Here is a 21,154-nt window from a genome sequence, read left to right on the forward strand (position 1 = left end):
CATTTGTTGATGATTCACTTTGCTACTACTTTGGGGATTCCCATCCAGCTTTGTGAAAAATATTATAATCATGTTCCTTAGTTATATCTGCACTCTCCCACTAGGTGATTTAGATGTCAGATTGAATATTGAAGACATCACTGATTTCAATAATATTTGAACAGTATTAATCTAATACTCAACACATCACACAACTACAGTCACCAAGTATATATGTCAGAGTCTCTTGATGAACAGTGACACAATCAATAAGATGTCACTGTTTGGGTCATCCATGTTATCTTCCTCTTGCTCAGCATGAATTTTGAGAAAGCTAAAGAATCACAAATAGCTTAAGCAATAGAGAGGATAGTTAAAGTAAATGTCAGAAAATCAGATGAGCTAAAAAAAATTAATTGGTTAACAAACAAACTAAAAGTACAATATTCACAACATAACATTGTATGATGATAACTGTAGACTATCATTTACTGAGTGAGGCACTATAGATATTTTTAAGCTTTAGTGGTTATTAGTAGTCATTTTTTTCCTCTAATTAAAATTGTATTCTTTTTTTAAAAAAGTAAATCCATAATATTTTAATAAATATTCCTAATTCTCTGTTACATTGTATAAATCAAACTTTACCCTGTAACCTTCAGAATAATTGAGTTCAAATGGCAACAGCAGCAGTAGGCAGAACAAAGGCAGTTATTAAATATAGGCTCTAATTCTGTCTTTCAGTTGCAGTCTTGGTCTTGTGGTAAAAAGATTTCTGGTGGTTACTAGCTACAAAGATTTATCAATCTACCATGGGCAGTATTTTAGTGTTTTTTTCTACATAAATTTTTATCAGTAATTGCTATCAATTTTTTATTTTTCTTGAGTTATGCATCTAGTTACACATAGATGCATCCCAATTCCTAACTTCCTTCCTTATATTTGTGTACAATGGAGATTGGTTATCATACATGATCTTGATATTAAAGTGTCAAATCGGATTTGTGGAGAAGCTATTTTGGTTTGTAGTTTAGGATGAATTTTTATCAAATTGCGGATTAGCTGACTGCACTGGGCAAAATTATTGTGTATGATTAAATCACAAAATGGTTATTGCATTGTGTCATCTGAAGCAGAGTGCAATTTGAATCACCAAAATTCCATTTTTAAAGTTGCTCAGGGCAGAGTTACCTGGAGATTTCCAGACAGATGACTCTGGGGGGCACGAGGGAACCCACACACATGCATGCGGAAAACTTGGGCAGACTATTCTGTGTTAGGTAAGATCAAAATAGAATCCTAGAATTGTGAAGATAGAAGGGACCTCAGATTTCATCTAATTCAGCTGTTATCCCAAAGCAGAAATTCTCTCTACAGCATCCCTAAGAGATGACTATTAAGTATCTGCTTGAATATGGTACGTCCAATGAAAGTATCAGGATTGTGTAACTGGAGATTATATGTCTCAAGACCTTTGACTCAGGCATGACTTCCGCCATTATGTTTCATGCTAGATATTCCTGTTATTGTGTGCTGTGTCAATATATGTAAATAAATGTAAAGAAAGAGAATAGTGTTTTAGAGGCCATGTTACACTGTGGATTCATACTGAGTTTGCCTTGACATGTTTACGTAACCTACTTTCCAGAAACGCCTTTCTTATCCTGTTTGTTTGGTTGTTTTCAGTCTTGTCCACCTCTTCATGACTCTATTTGAGGTTTTCTTGGCAGAGGCACTGGAGTGATTTTCCATTTCTTTCTCCAGCTCATTTTCAGATGAGGAAACTGAGGCAAACAGAGTTAAGTGACTTGCCCAGGGTCAAACAACTAGTAAGTGTCTGAGGCTGGATTTGAATTCATGAAGAAGAGTCTTCTTGAATCTAGGCCTGGCACTCTAACCACTGTGCTATCTAGCTGCAACCTTATCCTATACTTGTGCAGTTGATATTTTTCCCCTGAATTTCCCAAGGTGCTAGTTACTTGTTTACCTTCTATCCTCCCAAGATTATCTTGTACCTGCTTTGTATACATTTGGCATATACCTATATATGTGCATGTTGAATTTCTGTGGTTGGAATGTAAACTTTTTGAAAGCAATGACTATTTTGCTTTTATCTTTGAATCCTGGTTCCTATTACAGGATAGGTACTCAATAAATGCTTGTTAATAGATTAAGTGCAAGACTTTACATTTAATCTTACTAGATTTGACCTGTTGTTCCAACCTGTCAAGATGTTTTGAATCATTTACCTGTCACTCAGTGTATTAGCTGTCCCTTCCTTCACTTACTATATGATATAGTAAAACCGTACAGCTCATATACTTCATGAAGACAGCATTTGAGCTGGGCCCTGAACATTGGATAGGATTTCAATAAGAACAGATGAAGGAGAGAGGACATTTCATTTCAGAAATACAGTAGGCAATGAAGTTAACAGAGTCATGGAGCTGGAAAAGTATAGGACATATTTGGAGTGTAGAAAACTATATAGTTTTGTTTTTATCATACAATATGGGAAGGGAGGTAATGTGAGCTAATGCTAAAAAGACAGGTTGGAGTTCATCCTCGGATGGGAAGAGGGCTTTGAATACTGTGCCAAGGAATTTGGAATTTGATAGTTAATGAGGAGTCACTGAAGTGTTTTTTGGATTGGTGTAGTAACCCAATATGATCTGGGCATAAGTGCAGGATTAACTATTGCCTCTTGCCCATTTTATGAAATCCATTGCCCATACCCCAAGGAAGTCATTGGTAAGAAGATATCTACAAAAATACAAAAAAAATTAGCACTTTTTGTAATAGCAACAAGTTGGAAACAAAGAGATATTAATTGATTAGGGAATCGCTAAACAAATTGTGGCATATGAGTGCAATGGACTATTACCATGTTACAATAAATGATGACCATGATGAATATAGGAAAACATGGAAAGATCTACATGAAGAGATGTAGAGTGAAGTACGCAGAGCCAATAAAACACCATACACAACGAACACAACAATTTAAATGGAGAGAATACCCACCAAAGAAAATAAAAAGTGAATGGTTGCAATACTACAAAAAATAAGCATGGCTCCAAAGAAGAGATGAGAAGAGCTTTCCACTCCTTTTCAGAAGTGAGAGGTCCATAAGTGTTACATATTGTACTTATTTACAGACTTTTTGAATGTAGTGACCAGTTTTGGTTTTCCTCCCTCTTTGCTGTTCTTTTTGTCTTTAAAATATTAATTGTTATTAAGGGATGTTTCTGTGGAGAGGGAGAAGGAAGCATTCAGGGGGAGCTATTTTGATGTAAAAAAATAAAAGACCAATAAAAACATTTTAAAAAAATAAATAAAACTGGTTGCCCCAAGTTTTCTAAACTTGTTTTTCAGCAATTTGAATTTCCTCTCATAATTGAATAGAAAATTTTTAAAAGCTATAATCTGATCTTTTCTCCTGTATCCTCTACTTTTCACCCTTTCCAACTAAGAATACATTTCATAGCCCCTACTACTTTCATCTAGGAAAAAGTGGTCTTGGACCTGAACAACTTAAATGTAAAACATGGCTTGTCTGTTGTCTTCCTCATGTTCAGTTAATATTTGCTGACCATCAGTGGGGTGCACAGCATCATCCTTTGAACTCTGACACGGGTGTGTTTTTCTTTCCTTTGTTACTTTAACTTGCTAAATTATAGTCACAACCTCTGTGGTTAATAAAGCAGTGGAAAGGCAAGTGAAGCCAGGATGTGTAGGAAGGCACCCCTTCCTTCCCCTCCCTTTACATAAGATTGATCAAACTGGCCTGACTCCACAAGCTTCTTTCCTTTTCCTACTAATTTGTTTAGCATAAAATCATCATTATAGCAGAAACTTTATCTTTCACTCATTGTAAACACCATTTTAAAACACATTGAAAGTGTGTATAAAATGTTATCTCATATAATATTAATGATCATAATATTTCCATTCTCAGAACAAAAGCTACTAATTGCAATTCAGGCTACTTGGATCCAATGTCCAAAAGAGAAAAAAAGGAAATAAAATGTAAAATATATAACCTCTGAAGAAATTCAACCACTGTGTAAATTTCTCAGCCTAAACAATAAGATTGGCAAAACAAATTTCAGAAAGGATAAAGAGACATGAGACCTATAGGCTGAAAATTTTATAAGTAAAAAGTGATTGAGAAAAAAGGGGGAAAAAGTCTTATTTTTGAGGTATAATATTTCCATATATTCTTGAGGTGGAATATTTCCATATATTTTAATGGTAGTCTTTTCAAGGAGGTCTGTTATTAAACATTGACATCACTGAATCAGAAGGGAGTAAATTTCCTCTCTCGGATTTATCCAGCTCTAGATCTTAATTGTGTTCTCTGGACTTTATTATTCCTGTTACTTTCCCTGAATGACATATGCAACAGGTAATCACATATATTAAAATCAATTAAGGTGCTAGTCCTAATGATATAATTTAAATGTTGGAATATAACAGATTTTTAATAAATCTTAAGTTGAATAAATATAAAAATAAAATGAAATCAATTTGAAAGTTACAACTTATTATATCTGAAAAATATTCCTTCTGAAGCATGTTAGAAAAACAGTCATCCAACTTTTGCTTGGTGTGTGGCAGAATACACTCTCTCCCAAGGCAGTTCATTTTACTTTTAGAAAACTGTAACTGTTAGGAAACTTTTTATAAGAAGCCTAAATTGTTCTCTCTGCAACTTTTCCCATTGTTCCTAGTTTCCCAGTGTTCCTTCAAAGACCATGAACCAAATTAAACCCTTTTGCTAATTTTTTTCATGTTTTAACTTAAACCTGGTAATCTTTCTGTTCTCCCGAATCAGTCAGTTGGCACTTATTAAACACCTGCTATATGCCGAGCATTTTGCTAGGCACTGGATATGCAAAGAGTCAAATAATTCCTATTCTCAATGAGCTTATATTCTATTAGGATATACATAATATGCATATATACATATATGTAACATATTGCATATCAGCATAGATACATATACATCAGGATGGCACTATTTTTCTTTTAAAGAGAGAGGTCCAAGTTTGTTCTTTGCCCCTTCAAGGGATTTTACTTAGACCAATGTTAGTTACTCTTGTCCTTAAAATATCTCTGGCTTTTGCATTTAAAGAACGTAGAATCTTTACTTGGTAGTGCTATTGGGAATCAAAATTATGACCTTAAACAAAATGGTTAATCTTCCAGAACTTCCCTTCCTATCATCCTGTAGTCAAATATTTTGATTATCCATGAAATGCAGAAATGAGTTAGTACTAACCAAAATTAGCACTTCACCATTAATTATCATGTGCATAGTCATGAGTCATGCTACACATGTGTACATTGAGAAACCAGAGAAGAAACTGAACTCTTGGTGATGAGTAGCATACAGATTCAAAGGTCAACATGGTAAGGGCCATGATGTCATTTAGACCAGTGAATGTCTTCTGTTGTTAAATCTTTCAATTTCCACAGCAAAGGCATAACTAAAATTCCTTAGTATGAACTCTTTCTTTTCAATTTTGTTTCTGAGACTGAGTTCTGAGACACTCTTGGGTTTTACAAAACAGTTCAAGGTATTCTTCAAAACAAGAATTATAATAGTAGATGGCACATTACTTTTGTTATTTGTATGATGCAGAGGATAAAGCCTTGAGGTTTTAGCTGTGTAAGGAGAGAGAAGAGGCTGAATATGAAAGATGTTTTGGAGGTAGTAATAGCAAAATTTGGCAAATGATTAGATAAGTTGTGTGAGACAGGATAAGAAATTGAGGATAATACCAACATTATCCACTTGGGAAGCTAGAAGAATGATGGTGTCTTTGACATGGAAGAAGAGAGAGTTCATGAAGGATGAATTGGATAAGAGATAGACTAGAAATAGGAAGACCAGTTATTACAATTGTCTAGGTAGGAGGGAATAACAGCCTGAGCAAATGTGGTTTCAGTGGGAGGAGAACAACAGTGACAGATGGAAGAGATATTGTGGAGGCAGAAACAACAGGCTTAGCAATCGATTGGATGCACAGGAGAGTGAAGAGTCAATGACGCCAAGACTTCAAGTAAAAATATTGAGTGGTTACTTGTATTATTAATAGAAATAAAGAAGTTAAGGGGAAGGGGAGTTTTAGCTGGCAAGGTAATATGTTTAAATTTGTCATGTCAAAGAAAAGAGAGTGTAAAAGTAACCAAGGCTGCAGATGAAACAAGCATCCATAATCAAATGCTAAATACTATATACAAATATGATACTAGTTTCCATTTTGGTTTATTTCTCATTATTCTGATATTTTCTGTGTTGTATTATCAATTTTCGTTATAGTTCTATGGATCCATCAAATTACAAACATTTATAAACAAAACAAAAAATGTACCACATAAGGTTCCAGCAACCATGCTGATGGTATACACTACATAAATTCATTACCTAATCTCACCTCCTCCTGATTGATTCCCTATCCTACTTAGCACAGAAGCTCTTCCAAACCTTTCCTTTCCTCAAATGTCTTACAGCACTACACTGTTTATTGACTGACTGGCTGATGTTGTCACACTCTTAAATGAAGACCCTTCATATTTTGCAGAGAAAATAGATGCCATTCACTGTGAACGTTCTCTTCTATTCTTTCTGTATTTCACAGTTCCTTAACATCATCCCTACTATCTCTTCCCTTAGTTTAGTCTGTGATACAGAGGTTGTCATTCTCTTCTAGACCAACCCCCATACATATATTCTACTGTCTTCTCCAGCAAATTGACCTATTATTACTGTACTCTCTCTAATCTTCAATCTCCCTATCGTTTCCATCGCTTCTGTCTGTATACATGTGCATCTATCTTCTCATTCCTAAAACTCCCTACTAGATTCTACCCATCTTAGCCTCTTCTCTCTACTAATACTACCCTAGTTCAAATCTTTTTACTTCTAACCTGAATTATTGTAATAGTCTTCTAACTGATTTCTCTGTCATCAGTCTCACTTTTCTCCAGTCTTTCACATGATTTCTAAAATAATCTTGCTAATGAACAGGTTCGACCATTCATTCCCCTGCTCAAAATCCTTAGCAGCTCTCTGCTACATATAGAATGAAATACAAGTGCTGTGTGGCTATGTGCTTCTTTTATTGCAACAGCTTGTTGTTTCTTTAACTTTTTTCATCCTTGTCCATGCTTTGCTATAAATTTCCAAAATGGAATTTAACCAAGAGTCCTTCCTTCAAACTCTTAAAAATGAAATCTATTCTATAGTTCAAGTAGTAAGTGTCTCAGGAACTGATGGGCTGAAAAGGATCTATATTAGTATAGCCAAAATGGGAAGTTTCATGTATAGATGCAATGCAATTTGTTGCATTCGGTTTCATTGGAGGTTTGTGCATGATTTTGTATATCTGGGAGGTAGTGTGGTGTAGTGGATAGAGATGACCTAGAGGCCACAAAGAAGCCAATTCAGGTCCCACCTCTTACACAGAGTGGCTTTGGGCAGGGCTCTCATTTCTAAGTTGCAGGGAAGATGATTACCTCAACTGGTAGAGAAAATTTCTCTCCCAGAAGTGTCTAATGCCAGTAAAATAATGGATCTAAGCCCTATCTCTTTCCTTGAGCCCAGCTTGAGCTGGGCTCACAAGCTTCTGATTTCTTTAAATTACCTGTAGATGAAGGACAATTGGCCACAGCAGCAGTATTTCCTGCCACCAGAAAAATAACCCTTAAACAGTAGTGGGCTCTGTGGAAAAAGAGAAAGATGTCTTTTACCTCTGAGGCTAAGTCAATAGATGAAATATCCCCCAGGCCAACAGTTTCTATAAATAAGCCAGCAGAGTTCCCGAGGAGAAGCCATCAGAAAGAGCGAGACGGGGGAAGATGGTAGGGGGTAATGAGCCACTACTAGACCAGCTTCTTCCTATCTACCCCCTCCTTAGAAAAAAATTAGACCTTCCCCCCAAAAAAAGTCTCCTTGTGTTCTGAGGAAGTTGAATTTTGAAACTTGCTGGGCTGTAATGAAATGTTTCTAAATGAAGCAGTCAAGTGTTTGAGTAACTGGAGGCCATGCCCTGCCACTTTTCTCTTCCCCCAGCTGAGCTCAGACACAGAACTACTCAAGTGGTGGTGGGGAGGATGGAATTAGGTGGGTGGCTGGCTAAAGTTGAGATTATTTGTATTGCCTCTCCTTTATTTCCCCCATCCTACGCTCCTGCCTTTATTCCCATTGCCAGGGGGCAGGAAGCAGCTCGTACTGTACCCACACATCCTTGGATCTCCTTTCTCCACCTCCTGACTAGAGCCTACATCATGATCTTCCAATTAAGATTCACGGGAAGCCTCGGGGTTCATGGCACTATACTGAATGTTTCACCTGCTTCCTGCCCCTCCCCCCACCCCATAGGGACCTTTACTTAATCCTTTGCAAACTATCTGCCATCAGACCAAGCACTTTACACTTTGACTTTGACACTGTGAACAAACTTTATTCTAATGTTCACTACAATGAGTAGAAATGGTTATTTTTTGTTTGCTTCTAAAATCTCATTCTCTCTACCCTGGACACATCCTTATTTGCTTGATTTTGGATATGTGTTTCTAGGAGAAGAACTTGGATTGGTTTCCTCGGATGCGAGCCATGTCTCTAGTTAGCAATGAAAGTGACAGCGAGCAAAATGAAATTAGAAATCTACAAGAGAAATTAGAATCAACCATGAGTCTCGTCAAACAGCTATCTGGTCAGCTAGCTGAACTCAAGGAACAGGTAAGTGTTCATAAAGTGAGTAAAACATGCTTGGAGAGGAGGCAAGGAGACTCAACTTTAGCAAAAGGGATTTTTTTTTCATTGAAGTATAACGAATGAAATAAAATTAGATCTGATTAAGATCTACTACATTGGATAGTAATACCAAATATCCATCTGAAGACCACATATTTCAAGAGAACAGTGAAAGCCTTAAGTAGGAATTCAAGTACACAGAGGAAATTAAGTTAAGCTAGGGCAAGGTGGGGTGTGGTGAAGAGATGAGAGGGTAGTCCAGAGAATGACTACTACTCTGCATGGGTAAGGTAAACTAGAGACAGAAGTCATAGAAATTGAGATAGTTGGAGACCTTAGAGGTCATACTCTGGGGGAAAGGAAGAGTATGAACCAGGTTCTTAATTTATTAGAGAGGTGGGAGAGTAACCTAGTCTGTAGATATCAGCAACAAGAGTTTGAACATGAGAGCATGAACTTCAAAGGAGAAGAAAGAGGTGGCTGCATTTTGGTGGGTGATACCACATTCCATATTAGTGGAATGGTCTGAAAATGGCAAGGGGGACAAGAAATTTAGAAACTCCTTCATGTGGCCCTGTGTGCCAGGGAGTATGAGAGAAACCTCTAGTCTTGGAAAGGGTGCCAAAAGATGTGGGTTCTTTAAGAGAAAGTTTGAGTTTGTGAGCACCAGAAGATGGAAAGCATCTGAGAAGAAATGGAGGATACTACGATTGTATATTTAGAGTCAGAAGGGACCTCAGAGGTCATCTAATCCAATCCCCTTATTTTACAGATGAGAGACCAGAGGCTCAAAGACTGAAATGACTTATTCAAAGTTACACAGATTCCCTGGATCTAAATCCAGTGATCTTTCTGCTGTGTTACAACATAGAAGGTTCTAAGAAGGCAAAATGAAAATGGAGTCTAGAGGAGTATATTAGGGGAGAAACAGAGCTGACTTTATTAGTACTGTGGTAGGGTTGATCAGTGCCAGAAAGGTTGTTGGATGCATTGGAACCTGGGGCCAGGTTGCTGACATTGGGATAGGCTGAATGGGTGAGGTGGGATGTACGCTCCTCTGGAGGTGAAATTACATCCTGAGGGTACTAGCATCTGGGGCCCTGCCCCAGGTGTATCATGCTACTTGCAGCTCTGCAATAGTATTGAGCTCTTTACGCTCCAGGGAGTTACTTTCAAAGGCTAGAAAAAGTTAATATTAAATATACAGATCCAGCTTGAGCCATGATGGATAATATTTTCTGTGTCTGTAATCAGCCAAGAAAGCAGAACACTATTGGTTATGTTCTAGTCATACAAGTCAATCCTTTCTTGTGTGGTACCATAGTACTAATAACAGCTGTTATCATTATTCTTAATATGCTGTATTACAATGATGTAGGGTGGCATAGGAGACACAGAGTCATCCTCAGGATCAGGAAGAACTGGGTTATACATTTGTCATATATCATGCATGAGACTGGCAACTCTTGGTGCTTCTTAACCTCTCAGGGCCACCAGGCAACTCTAAGGCTGCAAGTTGCAGAAAAGGTGTTGATCCACATTGATATATCCCTAAACCAATGAAATCTCAAGTGTGCTCCCATTTCCATCATTTTGTCTTATACTTTTGGGAGACACAGTTATATATTAAAGGAATCGTCTCCTGTTTCCTAACCACAGGCTAGAATGTTGGTAGACACATCCCTTGAGGTTAGTCATATGTATATGTTTCTCTGTGGTACCTAGCAATGTATGGATATTCTAAAAAATTAAGCCATGCCTTTCATAGCGCAATAGTATTCATTAATAGTTGAGGAAATCAGCTTATCTCTCTAATTCTTTCTCCCTCTGTTTCCTTCCCCCTCCCCCTCCCATCACAGATGACAGAACAAAGGAAAAATAAGCAGAGACTGGGTTTTCTTGGATCAAACACACCCCATGTGAATCATCACATGCCACTGCACTGATACCATGGGGGGAAGCCGTGACTAGCCTTTCATCAGTATCCCTGCTTGATTACAGAATAAAGAACTGAGATCGAGGGGAGTGAACAGTGCCTATTGTTACAAACTTAAAAACAACCAAGTGCCAAGATGTTAAGTGGTTTTGCTCTGGGAACAATTTACAACTGTTGTTCATGGTTGAGAAGACCACAAATGAAAATATAATAGCTACAAAGAGCACTTTGGGGTACATGTTACACATTCTTCAAGCAACCTGAAATATATTCAGTTGAAGAGAATGATTGGGAAGGAAGAGGGTGAGGATGAAAAGTAAGGCAGATAGAAATTAATTGTCTCACTGTCTGTATCAGAATGTCTGCCATGGTGGTACATCATTTGCAATACTCTTTTAATTATAGTAAATACATTGGGGACACAGAAATGATGTTGCTATGGGTTAATTTCTACTAGTGTAGAAAAATCAGTGAGTTGCAAAAATTATTACTGCTACTGAATTTTAGCTGTCACAAGGCAATTTTCTTATTTATAACATGAAGCACAATGGATTTATGACAGTGGGAGTTTAATCCTTTGGAGCTTATGCACCTTACACTGATAACATAACTGGAAAGTGATTCCTTTTCTTTTCTTTTTTGGATTCAGATGTTCTCTATTAATGTAGCTGCAAATGGAATTTTTTACTTACCTTGTTGTTGAAAGATCTTTCATAGCTCTTTGTATTCTAAGATTTTAAAAGATAGAAGAAAAATGCAAAAAAAAGTAAGCCCCATAGAAAGATTTTTTTGAACACATATGTGCTATTAAAACTCATATTGAGATTGAAAAATTAAAAAGGCTTAAAGATGTCAGGAAGTCTTGAGGGACTTTAAATGGTAGCTTTATATTTTATAAGCACATTTTAGGAGCAATTTGATTTGTGCATGCAGTATTTGAGGAAATCAGCAGTCTTATTTATGCTATTTCTTTGGTTGAAAAGAGAGGCCAAGAAGTTTATGGAAAATGAGATAAAATGTTGGCTTTAATTGAAATTTTAACTATTGATCAAAGGTTTTGAAAATATATCAAAGATATTTTTACCCCTCCCCAAAGGAAAAGTACTTTTCATATTAAATTATAAAAGAACATTCAGAACTAGCTAGAAGGGCCAGATGAGAAAAGAAAACTAAATTTTTTTTCACCTGCCCTCCATTCCACAAGGTTATTCTTATGTTTAAGCCTGTTAAGGCAAGATCCAGATAATCTTTAAAAATATAAGAGCAATATTATGGAGCTGAGAGCTTGGTGATATTATATGATTTACCATTTTGGCTCCATATGTACAATTCTAGAATACTTCAGTACTTCAAAGGATTCATAATCCCACTGGTATGGATAACTCTTCTTTTACTATTACTACGACAAATCTCAACTCTTCTGTCCCATGTAGATAATCTTTATAAGCTTTATAAGCTACCACAATACTTTGATGGTTCTCTGCACTCACATGGGAGTATCTCTTCCAACTGTGCAAATCAAAACTCACTTTCTCATCTCACCTTTTCCATGTTTTTCTATCTGTCTTCCATAAAGGATATCACTCAGTATATGGAGGGTCTCCTAAATCTCTCAGTAATGTATTAGATACCAGTGAAGTACATGGGCAATCCATCAGATGTTCTCACTCTCACTAGATGACCAACTCACTTCATTTTTCAGTCCAGCAGTCCTTTGATAATATCTATTGTGTTGTTTTTTTGTATAATACTTTGTTCATAGTATCCTCCATCTTAGTTATGTCCACTGTGACCCTCCATTCCCCTTTTGATGACCCATAACTCTCATTCTTGAATGTTCTATCCCATGTTTCACAGACGTATACTATAATATCACTAGAAGAATATTGATGACATTTTTCAAAGCGACTTTTCCATGAAAGGAATCATTACGAATATTGCAGAGTTCCCAAAATGCAGTTTGGCCTGTTCTCTTTCTGTTCAGTTCTGAATACCGTGCCTTCTTCATCTGTAGTGTCCATGTAAGGAATGTGTGTTAACAGATAAGCTCATTGGGGTCATAGAATCATAGACTGGAAAAGACCTTAGAGGTTGTCTCGTGGAACTCCTTAATTTTATAGATGGGGAAGCAAACTCCTGCCCACTATTTTACAGGTAGCAAAGTATCAGGACTGAAATTTGATCCAAGGTAGCATGACTCCAAAGCCAATGTTTTTTCCACTGTACCATACTGTCTCCTGCTGGTCAGCTGACTGAATAGCACCTCCTAGATAACAACTATTCATTGACCTGGAGTTTCGTGTGTGGGTAGTAGACTAAGTTCTTCTGAGTGATTTTTGGAGGTCATCTTCATAATCAGTATCATCATTATTACTTATGATGAGCCTCAGCAAACTTAGCCAGGCTTTTCCTCATTTAGCAGAGACTCAAATGCTGGACCATATTCAGTTATGCTATCTGGTGGGACCTCCCAGGGTCTCCATTAAAGGATCCAGAGTCATCTTACCATAAGATAACAAAGTGGTACTTTAGTGGATGTCACTTATAGAAATTGAATTTCAAATTCTTTAAGATGTCACATACAATCATCATACTTCAGTTCTATACCCAGCTTGCAAAACTCCTGAAAGGCATTAAAATGTAACTGGGAAATGTTTAATAGAATAAATAAAAATACAACATAGATAATGTCAGTTTGTTGTTTTCTAAGTCAATATGCGGTGGACTGGCGGGATCTTTACTATGAGTCTGACACCACAGTACAGTCTCAGAACTCATTAATTTCTAATAAAAGTTAAAATCTATATTCACACAGGAAAATATAGTAAATAAAAAAAATCAGCAAAGCTGATTTCTGGCACAGTGAGATGTTGTTGGTACCACCTGGACAAGATGATGTGTGTGTGTGTGTGTGTGTGTGTGTGTGTGTGTGTGTGTGTGTGTGTGTGTGTGTGTGTGTGTGTGTGTGAGAACATCTCTATTTGGCCTCAACAGGGCATGTGCTCCTTATCCTGACAAAATAGAGTTTCACTTGTTCAAGCTCTGTGGTACCACAGTATTGCAATTGATTCAACTGCTTCTTACTCTTGACTAAACTTTTAAATCACACCATACTTAGCTATTTTATATGACAGTGATTCTAGCCAATGATGGCTATAAATAGTATTAGGAAAATGTCTGCTAATGAAAGTATTTTCAAATTATTTAATTAAAGAAGGAAAACTTAGTCTTGGGGATGTGTGGGGCAAGATGTAGAAAAAAGTGAGATGATCTCACTATGATTTTACAGTTGGAAGGTACTTTAGAGATGCCATAACCTAATCCCCCATTTTTTCGATGAAAAAACCAAAACCCAGGGAAGTTTTGTGATTTGATCAAAGTCCAGTGTGTGAAAACAGAGGCTCCATTGAAACCCAGGTTTTGTGAGTCCAAGTCCAGAGCTACTGCCTTTACTATAACATAGCTGCATTACAAATCCTCTTGCATACAACTTAAGCAAAAAATACCATTCCTGCACGAGATGAAGCTTTGGACTCTGAATGGAAAGAAAGAACAGATTTATTTGTTTGCACTGGTGTGAAATACTAATCCTCAGCTACTCTTGGAATTGTCAAGCATTCTTTCTTATTCCTGCTTCATAAACAGTTCTTGTGGAAGATTGCTATTTGGAAGCAACCTAAGATCTCAAAACTAACACCCCCTGTCAGGTAATATTTGCCCACTGTGTTTGCTTCAGTTTTTATCTTCCAAGAGAGATCTTGCCATCAATAGGACTGTCACTTGCACAATGTATAAATATTATTCGGTTTTGTTTACTATGACTTCCTCCTCTTCCTCCAGTTGCTAATGGAGATCGAGGTCCTTTAAGACAAATAGACATACCAAAATATTGATGTCAGTTTAAGGATGATAATTGGAGTGTATGTAAATATACTACTTTACACTTGTAAACATACTATGATGCAACTGGTATGTCTGTGAATAATACGCTACATGTTAATGTAAATTTAAAAAATAAAAATACATATATTTGAACTTAGCAACTTAGAAGAAAATCAAATATTTAACTATTAAAGTCCATGTTAGTTTTTTTAAGCATCATGGAATGATTAATGCAATTTTCAATAAACAGTTTGACCATTTCAAATTCTTTTCCCTAGCTCCATTTCAAGACCTAAGAACTTCACACAAATATTTTGTTTAATTAAAATGTTCTTAGATAAGATAGTCTTTTCTGTTGTATGAGGAGCTACAATGTTATAATAAATGAATTACATATATAATGAGATTTGTCATGTTTTTAAATGAATTTATAAGATGGATTCTTTTATTTGAGCACCAAAATCCATTCAATTGGATTGGTCAGAATCCAGTTTCTAGTTAAAGATTGTTCATGCAAGTCAAAACTAATTCATCTTCTAGCCATGTTCTCAGCTGACTAATCAAAGTCTGAACTGCTTCCTAGGTTTCTTGCCTTAGTGCATAGAATAATTGTGTGAGGGAGTAGATGGGGATGGAACTTGTGCTTTTGGGGAAGTAACCAAGAATTTACTACATGTTCAGTATAGGACTACTAGCAGGCTTGAATATAAGTAGGTAGTTAGAGTAACAGGTAGATAAATGTTGCTAAAACTAGAATTAATGTTGCAAATCATGTTTAACCATCAAGTGTGAATTTAAGAATGCTTTAGAAAATAGTTACTATTAGATAATTAGAGAGGTAGCCATGGTGTAGGACACTCAGAAAGATATCTCTTCTCCTCCTTCCTTCTCCCCCTCCCTCCTGCCCCATTTCTGGCATGTGACATATTTTGACTGGCTATACAACCCTGGTTAAGTGACTACTTCTCATAGCCCCTGACAATTTGCTAAAATATATGTTTCAGAGAAGGTGCCCATATACATATGTTTAAGGCATTTCCCTTTGTTGTTGAGTTGTTTCAGTCCTACTCTTTATGATCCCATTGGGATTTTCTTGAAAAAAATGCTGGAGTAGTTTGCCACTTCCTTCTCCAGGGGCATTTCCCTACACAGATGAAATCACTCATCCAGGTCCTCCTCCCCCCCAGAAAAGGTGAAAGAGCTGATGACCTAAAAAGTCAATGGAGTAAATCCTGATCAACAGACCACAACTGCTCTTGTTTAATAAAAAGCAGATCACTTGATTAACTTCATAGGAATGAATACAAAATGTACAAATAAGTTCCAGGAGAGGAGCTGAAGCACTCATAAAAAATACAATTTTTCTCTGAATTAGAGTTCTTTCCAAGCTTTAGATATCTTATGGAAAGATTTTGTTTTTGGCATGGTACAATAGAAAGAATGCTGGCTCAGAGGGCCTGGGGTCAAATGCCCCCTTCTGTTGTTTACTACCTGTATGACCTTAGGCAAGTCACCTGACTTCCCAGAGCCTCAGTTTCCTCATTTGTAAAATGAGGGGGATTGGATTAGATGTTGTTTGAGGCTACTTCCATCTCAAGGGCTATGATTGTATGGTCAATCCAGAAATCAATGCTTCTCTGTATATATTATATCCTTTTAACTCTTAGGTTCTTCCTGTCTTACTGACTGACTAGATGGCAAAGCTGGCCATTGTTCTGATCCTACTCAACAAGGAAGAACTGGTTTCGGGTGACTCTCATGCTCAACCTTAGGGTGCCCCACCACACTGTTCTAAGTATGGAGGAAGTACCAGGCTCTCTGATTCACAGACCATCTAGCTCCCAGATCCACCTCTGGATGGCTATATATTATGCATATAGTTAGTACTGACTTACTCGATCTGAGTTAGCTCTAATGTTCATGCTACTACAAGAACGTGCTTCCTCCCTTAACCATATTTCACTGATCCCCATGCATATCCATCAGTCGGTCAATAAGTATTTATTATGTACCAGGCACCTTCCTAAGTTACTGTGACACTGGAATTATAGAAGTGCTTCCTACAAAAACAGATAAAACATAGTTGTATATAATCTTCCAATCTTGCCATAGAATCAGTACAAACTACAAGCAATAAATAAAATATCTATTGCCCAACCATACCCTACAGTTTTTCCCAGTTCCAGTTTCCAAAATGTATTGCTTGCTTAGTTCCCAAAACTCTAGAAAATTCAGAGAGTTCAGTTCATCTACTTCCCTCTCCCTCTTAACCTTCCTCCCCTGCCTGATAAAGGAATGTCGACAAAATGAGACAATTCACAACTGATATTCAGCAGATGCACCCAGTATGACCAGTCTATGTTGGCATATTTTGGAGGTGATTGTCAGGAATTGGTTCCTGGGAAGTCATGAGTGAGCAAGAGGAAATAGGCCATTATGGCTGGAGTGTCGAGTTCATGGAAGGGACTAATATATGACTAAAGACATAAAGGGGCCAAGTTGTAAAGAGATGGCTTGATCCTCAAAGAAACAGAATTACTGGAGTTTATTGAGTGAGGGAGGGTGCAGACCTGGCCCAACCTATTGTTAGAAGTACAACTAATGCCAGCACCCTCTTAGTTCAAGCTTGATACTGGCATGAAGTAAAGCATTGAACTCAGAAAACATTGGACATTTCACAAAGGAGGTTTACTTTACCCATACAGCAAGAATATGCAACAAGGCTACTGTGGCACTTAGCTTTTCTGGGCACGACCTTCCTTTCACCACCTGAACATATGACCAATCAGTTAGTCATCACAGTATGGTGACTTGCTGTGGTCTTAGGCCTCCATGAAATCTGAGAGGCCCAGACTCCTTGTGACTGGGATTTTTTATGCATTTAGATGGCCAGGAAGCTGTATCAGAAAGCCAGGGTCAATCACTTCCCAGGCGAAGCTGGCTATCTATCTCATGGGGGTGACAGAAAAAGTGCAGGGAAGGAAACTGCATCAGGCAACTTGAAGTCTATTAGACCTTGGAGGTGCTTTGTCTTCTTTCAGGTAAAACCTCCCAATGTTATGGGTAAGAAGAAAAAAGTTGTATCAAGTAAACCCTGTTCATCTCACATACCACATTTTGGTAGCAAAGTCCTAAGTATCTTCTGGAGTAGTGCTGTCAAACTCAAATATAAAACAGAGTCCATTAAACCATACATAAGGATCCTTCCAGGAACATACTGATTTGAAAAACCATACATTATCTGCATTCCATTGATTTTGTGTTGTCTGTAAGTGGGTGCACATCCCATGTAAATAGACTCATCTTTGCAGAAGTTTTTGTACATTTTTTGGTGTTTCAACTGCAGGGTGGGTGGTATTTAGGTCAGGTTTGGGTAAACAGACAATCTTTTAGGGCACCTTTTCTAGCCCCTTCCTCACACCAGGAGGTGAGCAGTGTGAATCTTAAAAGGTTGCTCAGGCACCCAGGGGACTGCCAAATCTCCCTGATGCTTCCAGTGAGAAAATGACCCTATGGCCTGGGCTGCCTGTGTGTAGGGTTGTGACTACAGCTCCCAGTGTATCCACACATGCTGTTTCATCAGTTGCCTGTTGCCACAGGTCTTTGAAACAGGTAAAAATGGTATAGGTGATGTCTTTGGACTCGTGTGAATATGACTTGTGAGGTCGTCAGCCTTACTCTCTCTTCTAGAGTTATCACAGTCTAGTGGTGGGACAGAGTCAAGATGACTGGTGATAGCTCAGGATGCAGTGGATGATCATCTTATATGTCTAATCAAGCACTAGATACTCTACAGTGCCTACTGCAGTTATCTTCATGGCTGTTCGAACAAAATTGTTCTCAACTGTTCATTCCACCACCAGGAGAATTCCACAGGCTTCTTGTAGACACCTCCCCCCCATTCACTGATGGGTTTGAGATCCCCCAGTTACCCTCAAGCTGATTTAGCTTGCCTGCTGAAATGCTTTACTGGGGTATGGCCACTGTGCATGCTACAACTTTTTAGAAACACAGATGACAGATGGGTGGATCAGGTGGATACCAAAGATGGAAAGCAGCCCTGAAAAGTGTTTGGCAGCCCTCCCATCAGAGATAATAGTCTTCTCTGAACACCCTCTACACCCTTTCCTGGGTATGTAGAGCCCTATTGGGCAAGGATCTTGAGGCAAATGTAACTTGATAATGTGGAAAGCATAAGAAAGGATTGAAAAGGGTCAGCCAGAACTGTATCCAAAAATAGGCCATTTACAAAATTCAGGTAAGTGTTCCTGAAGTTTAGAAGCAAGAAACCACTGGATAACTCTTCCAGAAGAGCACTAATTTGTCATAAGATATGGCTTCTGGGAGGTGGGACACCTGAACAGGGCAATCAGATGCTTAATAATACAGCTGTTGATCAACAGGGGCAAAATTCTTGCCCTGAGATGGTAGAGGGTCATTTTGCCAAGTTGGCAATAGTTGCCTTGTCCTTAGTTACATGAGTCAAATGACCTTACGTCCAACAGGGCATCACATTACCACCCAAATGTCCAAATTTATACTGGATCCACTTCCCAACTTCTGCTACTCATGTAACAAGCTTCAAACTGGTTGTTTAACATATAATATCTGTGATGGGTGCTGGTATGCCCCACAAACAACCATATGCATTGGGAGGCATCAGCAAAATTCCTCTATTAGTTCTGACCCAAAGCCTTTGATTATCTAATCCTGTGCTCACCCAACCCCACATTACAGCCAGACTAATGGCCATCACCCAGCAACTAGTATAGATGGAGATCTTCTCTGCCTCATCTCTCTAGGTTCTCTCACATGCCAGCCATGAATCCTAGAGCTTAGCCAACTAGAAGAATTTGCCAGGGATTCTACTCCCAAGGGTACCTCTTGTTATCAAATTAGTGGCAGCTAAAGTTCAGCTATATATACCTCTCTTGTAACAGAGTGAACTAACCACTTAACCAGGCAAAATGATCTTACTTAGGAACCAGTCCTTATTGGTTGAGACCCACTGGGCCAGCAGAGGAGGCAGGGTTCCAGAATCTAGATTGAAGATCTCATTCTCTGGCATAGTTACTATCTTTTTGGGAAGGGCACTAACACCAGAAGGATGCAGGAAATGTGATTTCTAAAGTACCATTTTCATTTAGCAATAGAAGTCTCCTGCACTCTAGTCATCTTGTTAGAAGAACCACCTTGCATCACTCAACCAAAATAGTAACTCTGGGTAAAGGGTCCAGATTCTGTGATATCTGATCAGTAACAAGTAAGACCCAGTAAGAGACAAGCATTTTGTTTTCAAAAGCATTATGGCAAGTGGCTGGCTATTCTGGGGAACTTGGACCTCCACATACATAACACTAGCTTATTTTTGCCACCTCTTGGTGTTTACCAAAGGCTCCATTCAGCCAGATCATTATTGATAGACACCTCTAGAAATATGAGCCTTACAGAGTCATAAAAGTCCAAGTGAAGAGACTGCTGAACAGACTGCTTTACATCCTCTAGAGACATAGCCTATTCTGATCCCCACTTGAATGATGCCAAGCTGTGGGTGACTTGTAAATGGAGGCCATCAATATACTTAGTTGAGAATGTGTGCTCTCCAAAACCTGAAAAGTTTATTAAATCTCTGAATTTTGCTCTTAGATCATGGGGAAGGGTCCGTGGCATAGTCAGACTGAGCCTAGAATCCTCTGGGTTTTCTCCATCCACCGTTTTTTTTTTTTTAGTCAATAAATTTATTTGAACAAGAAGCAAAATCCAAATTAAAGAAACCAACTGGAAATGTGTGACCAAGGAAAACTTTCCAGACAACCATAAGTGGTAAAACATGGATTGAAATCACAGCTTTGCAAACGTAGATTTATACGTTTTATTGGGAATTTGTCGCGTGCTCTTACTTTAGGCACCTCAGTGTTCCTTTGTGTTGTTCTATTTGTGCTTCAGACTAGTGGTCTGGTGTCTTGCAAACGCTTACTGTGGATTCTAGAGCCCCATTTCCAAGAATTGGATCAGACATTACCACCTTTCTTTGAACAAAATTAACATTATATTCTTATTAGGCATCCCTCTACAGAAAGCTCAGAACACTTCATAAGTACATTCTGTCACAACTTGGATGAGACAGACATTACTCTCAAATGGCTCAGAACTTTAAGACCAAAAGTCAGTACAGCTTGAGAGATGGAGAAACTGAAGCAGACAGGGGAAAATGTAAAAAATGTGAAGGCTAAACTTATTACCTTACATGGTACTAGGAGTCCTAAATTCCAAGCCACTGAGTGGTATGTGGTTGCTGTATCCACCTATAAATCCAGCCATGCTTCCATATTCTCTTTTGTGGCCTTATCTCTTGTCATAATTCAACTACCCTCTCTGTGATTCCCTGCACAAGGGACCCATAACTGGTCTATTCTCTCAAAGAAATACTTAGAGATAATCTTCATCTACCATTTCAGGAGATGGAAAAAGATTAGTTTCCTAATTTTGAAAATTCTTCACACTAACTCAACCTATATACTACAGGAGCTTAAGCAATCATTGCCTAGGTCTCAAAGAAGTGATGTCCAAAGTGACATGGCAGGGATTAAAGT

At 37.9% G+C, this 21,154-nt stretch overlaps 1 protein-coding gene across 2 annotated transcripts in view; it reads left to right on the forward strand.

Annotated features, from left to right (window-relative positions):
• The window catches only part of ITPR2 (inositol 1,4,5-trisphosphate receptor type 2), a 510,130-nt gene extending 496,758 nt beyond the window's left edge, over nucleotides 1-13,372 (forward strand). For both annotated transcript variants that reach the window (XM_072653450.1, XM_072653451.1), the window contains 2 exons: nucleotides 8,567-8,728; nucleotides 10,603-13,372. In XM_072653450.1, the coding sequence (XP_072509551.1) occupies nucleotides 8,567-8,728; nucleotides 10,603-10,689 (249 nt within the window). In that variant the 3' untranslated portion in view covers nucleotides 10,690-13,372. The remainder of the gene's footprint in view (nucleotides 1-8,566; nucleotides 8,729-10,602) is intronic.
• The last annotated feature ends 7,782 nt before the right edge of the window (nucleotides 13,373-21,154 follow it).

Source organism: Notamacropus eugenii, chromosome 3, assembly GCF_028372415.1.
Source record: "Notamacropus eugenii isolate mMacEug1 chromosome 3, mMacEug1.pri_v2, whole genome shotgun sequence".
NCBI lineage: Eukaryota > Metazoa > Chordata > Mammalia > Diprotodontia > Macropodidae > Notamacropus > Notamacropus eugenii.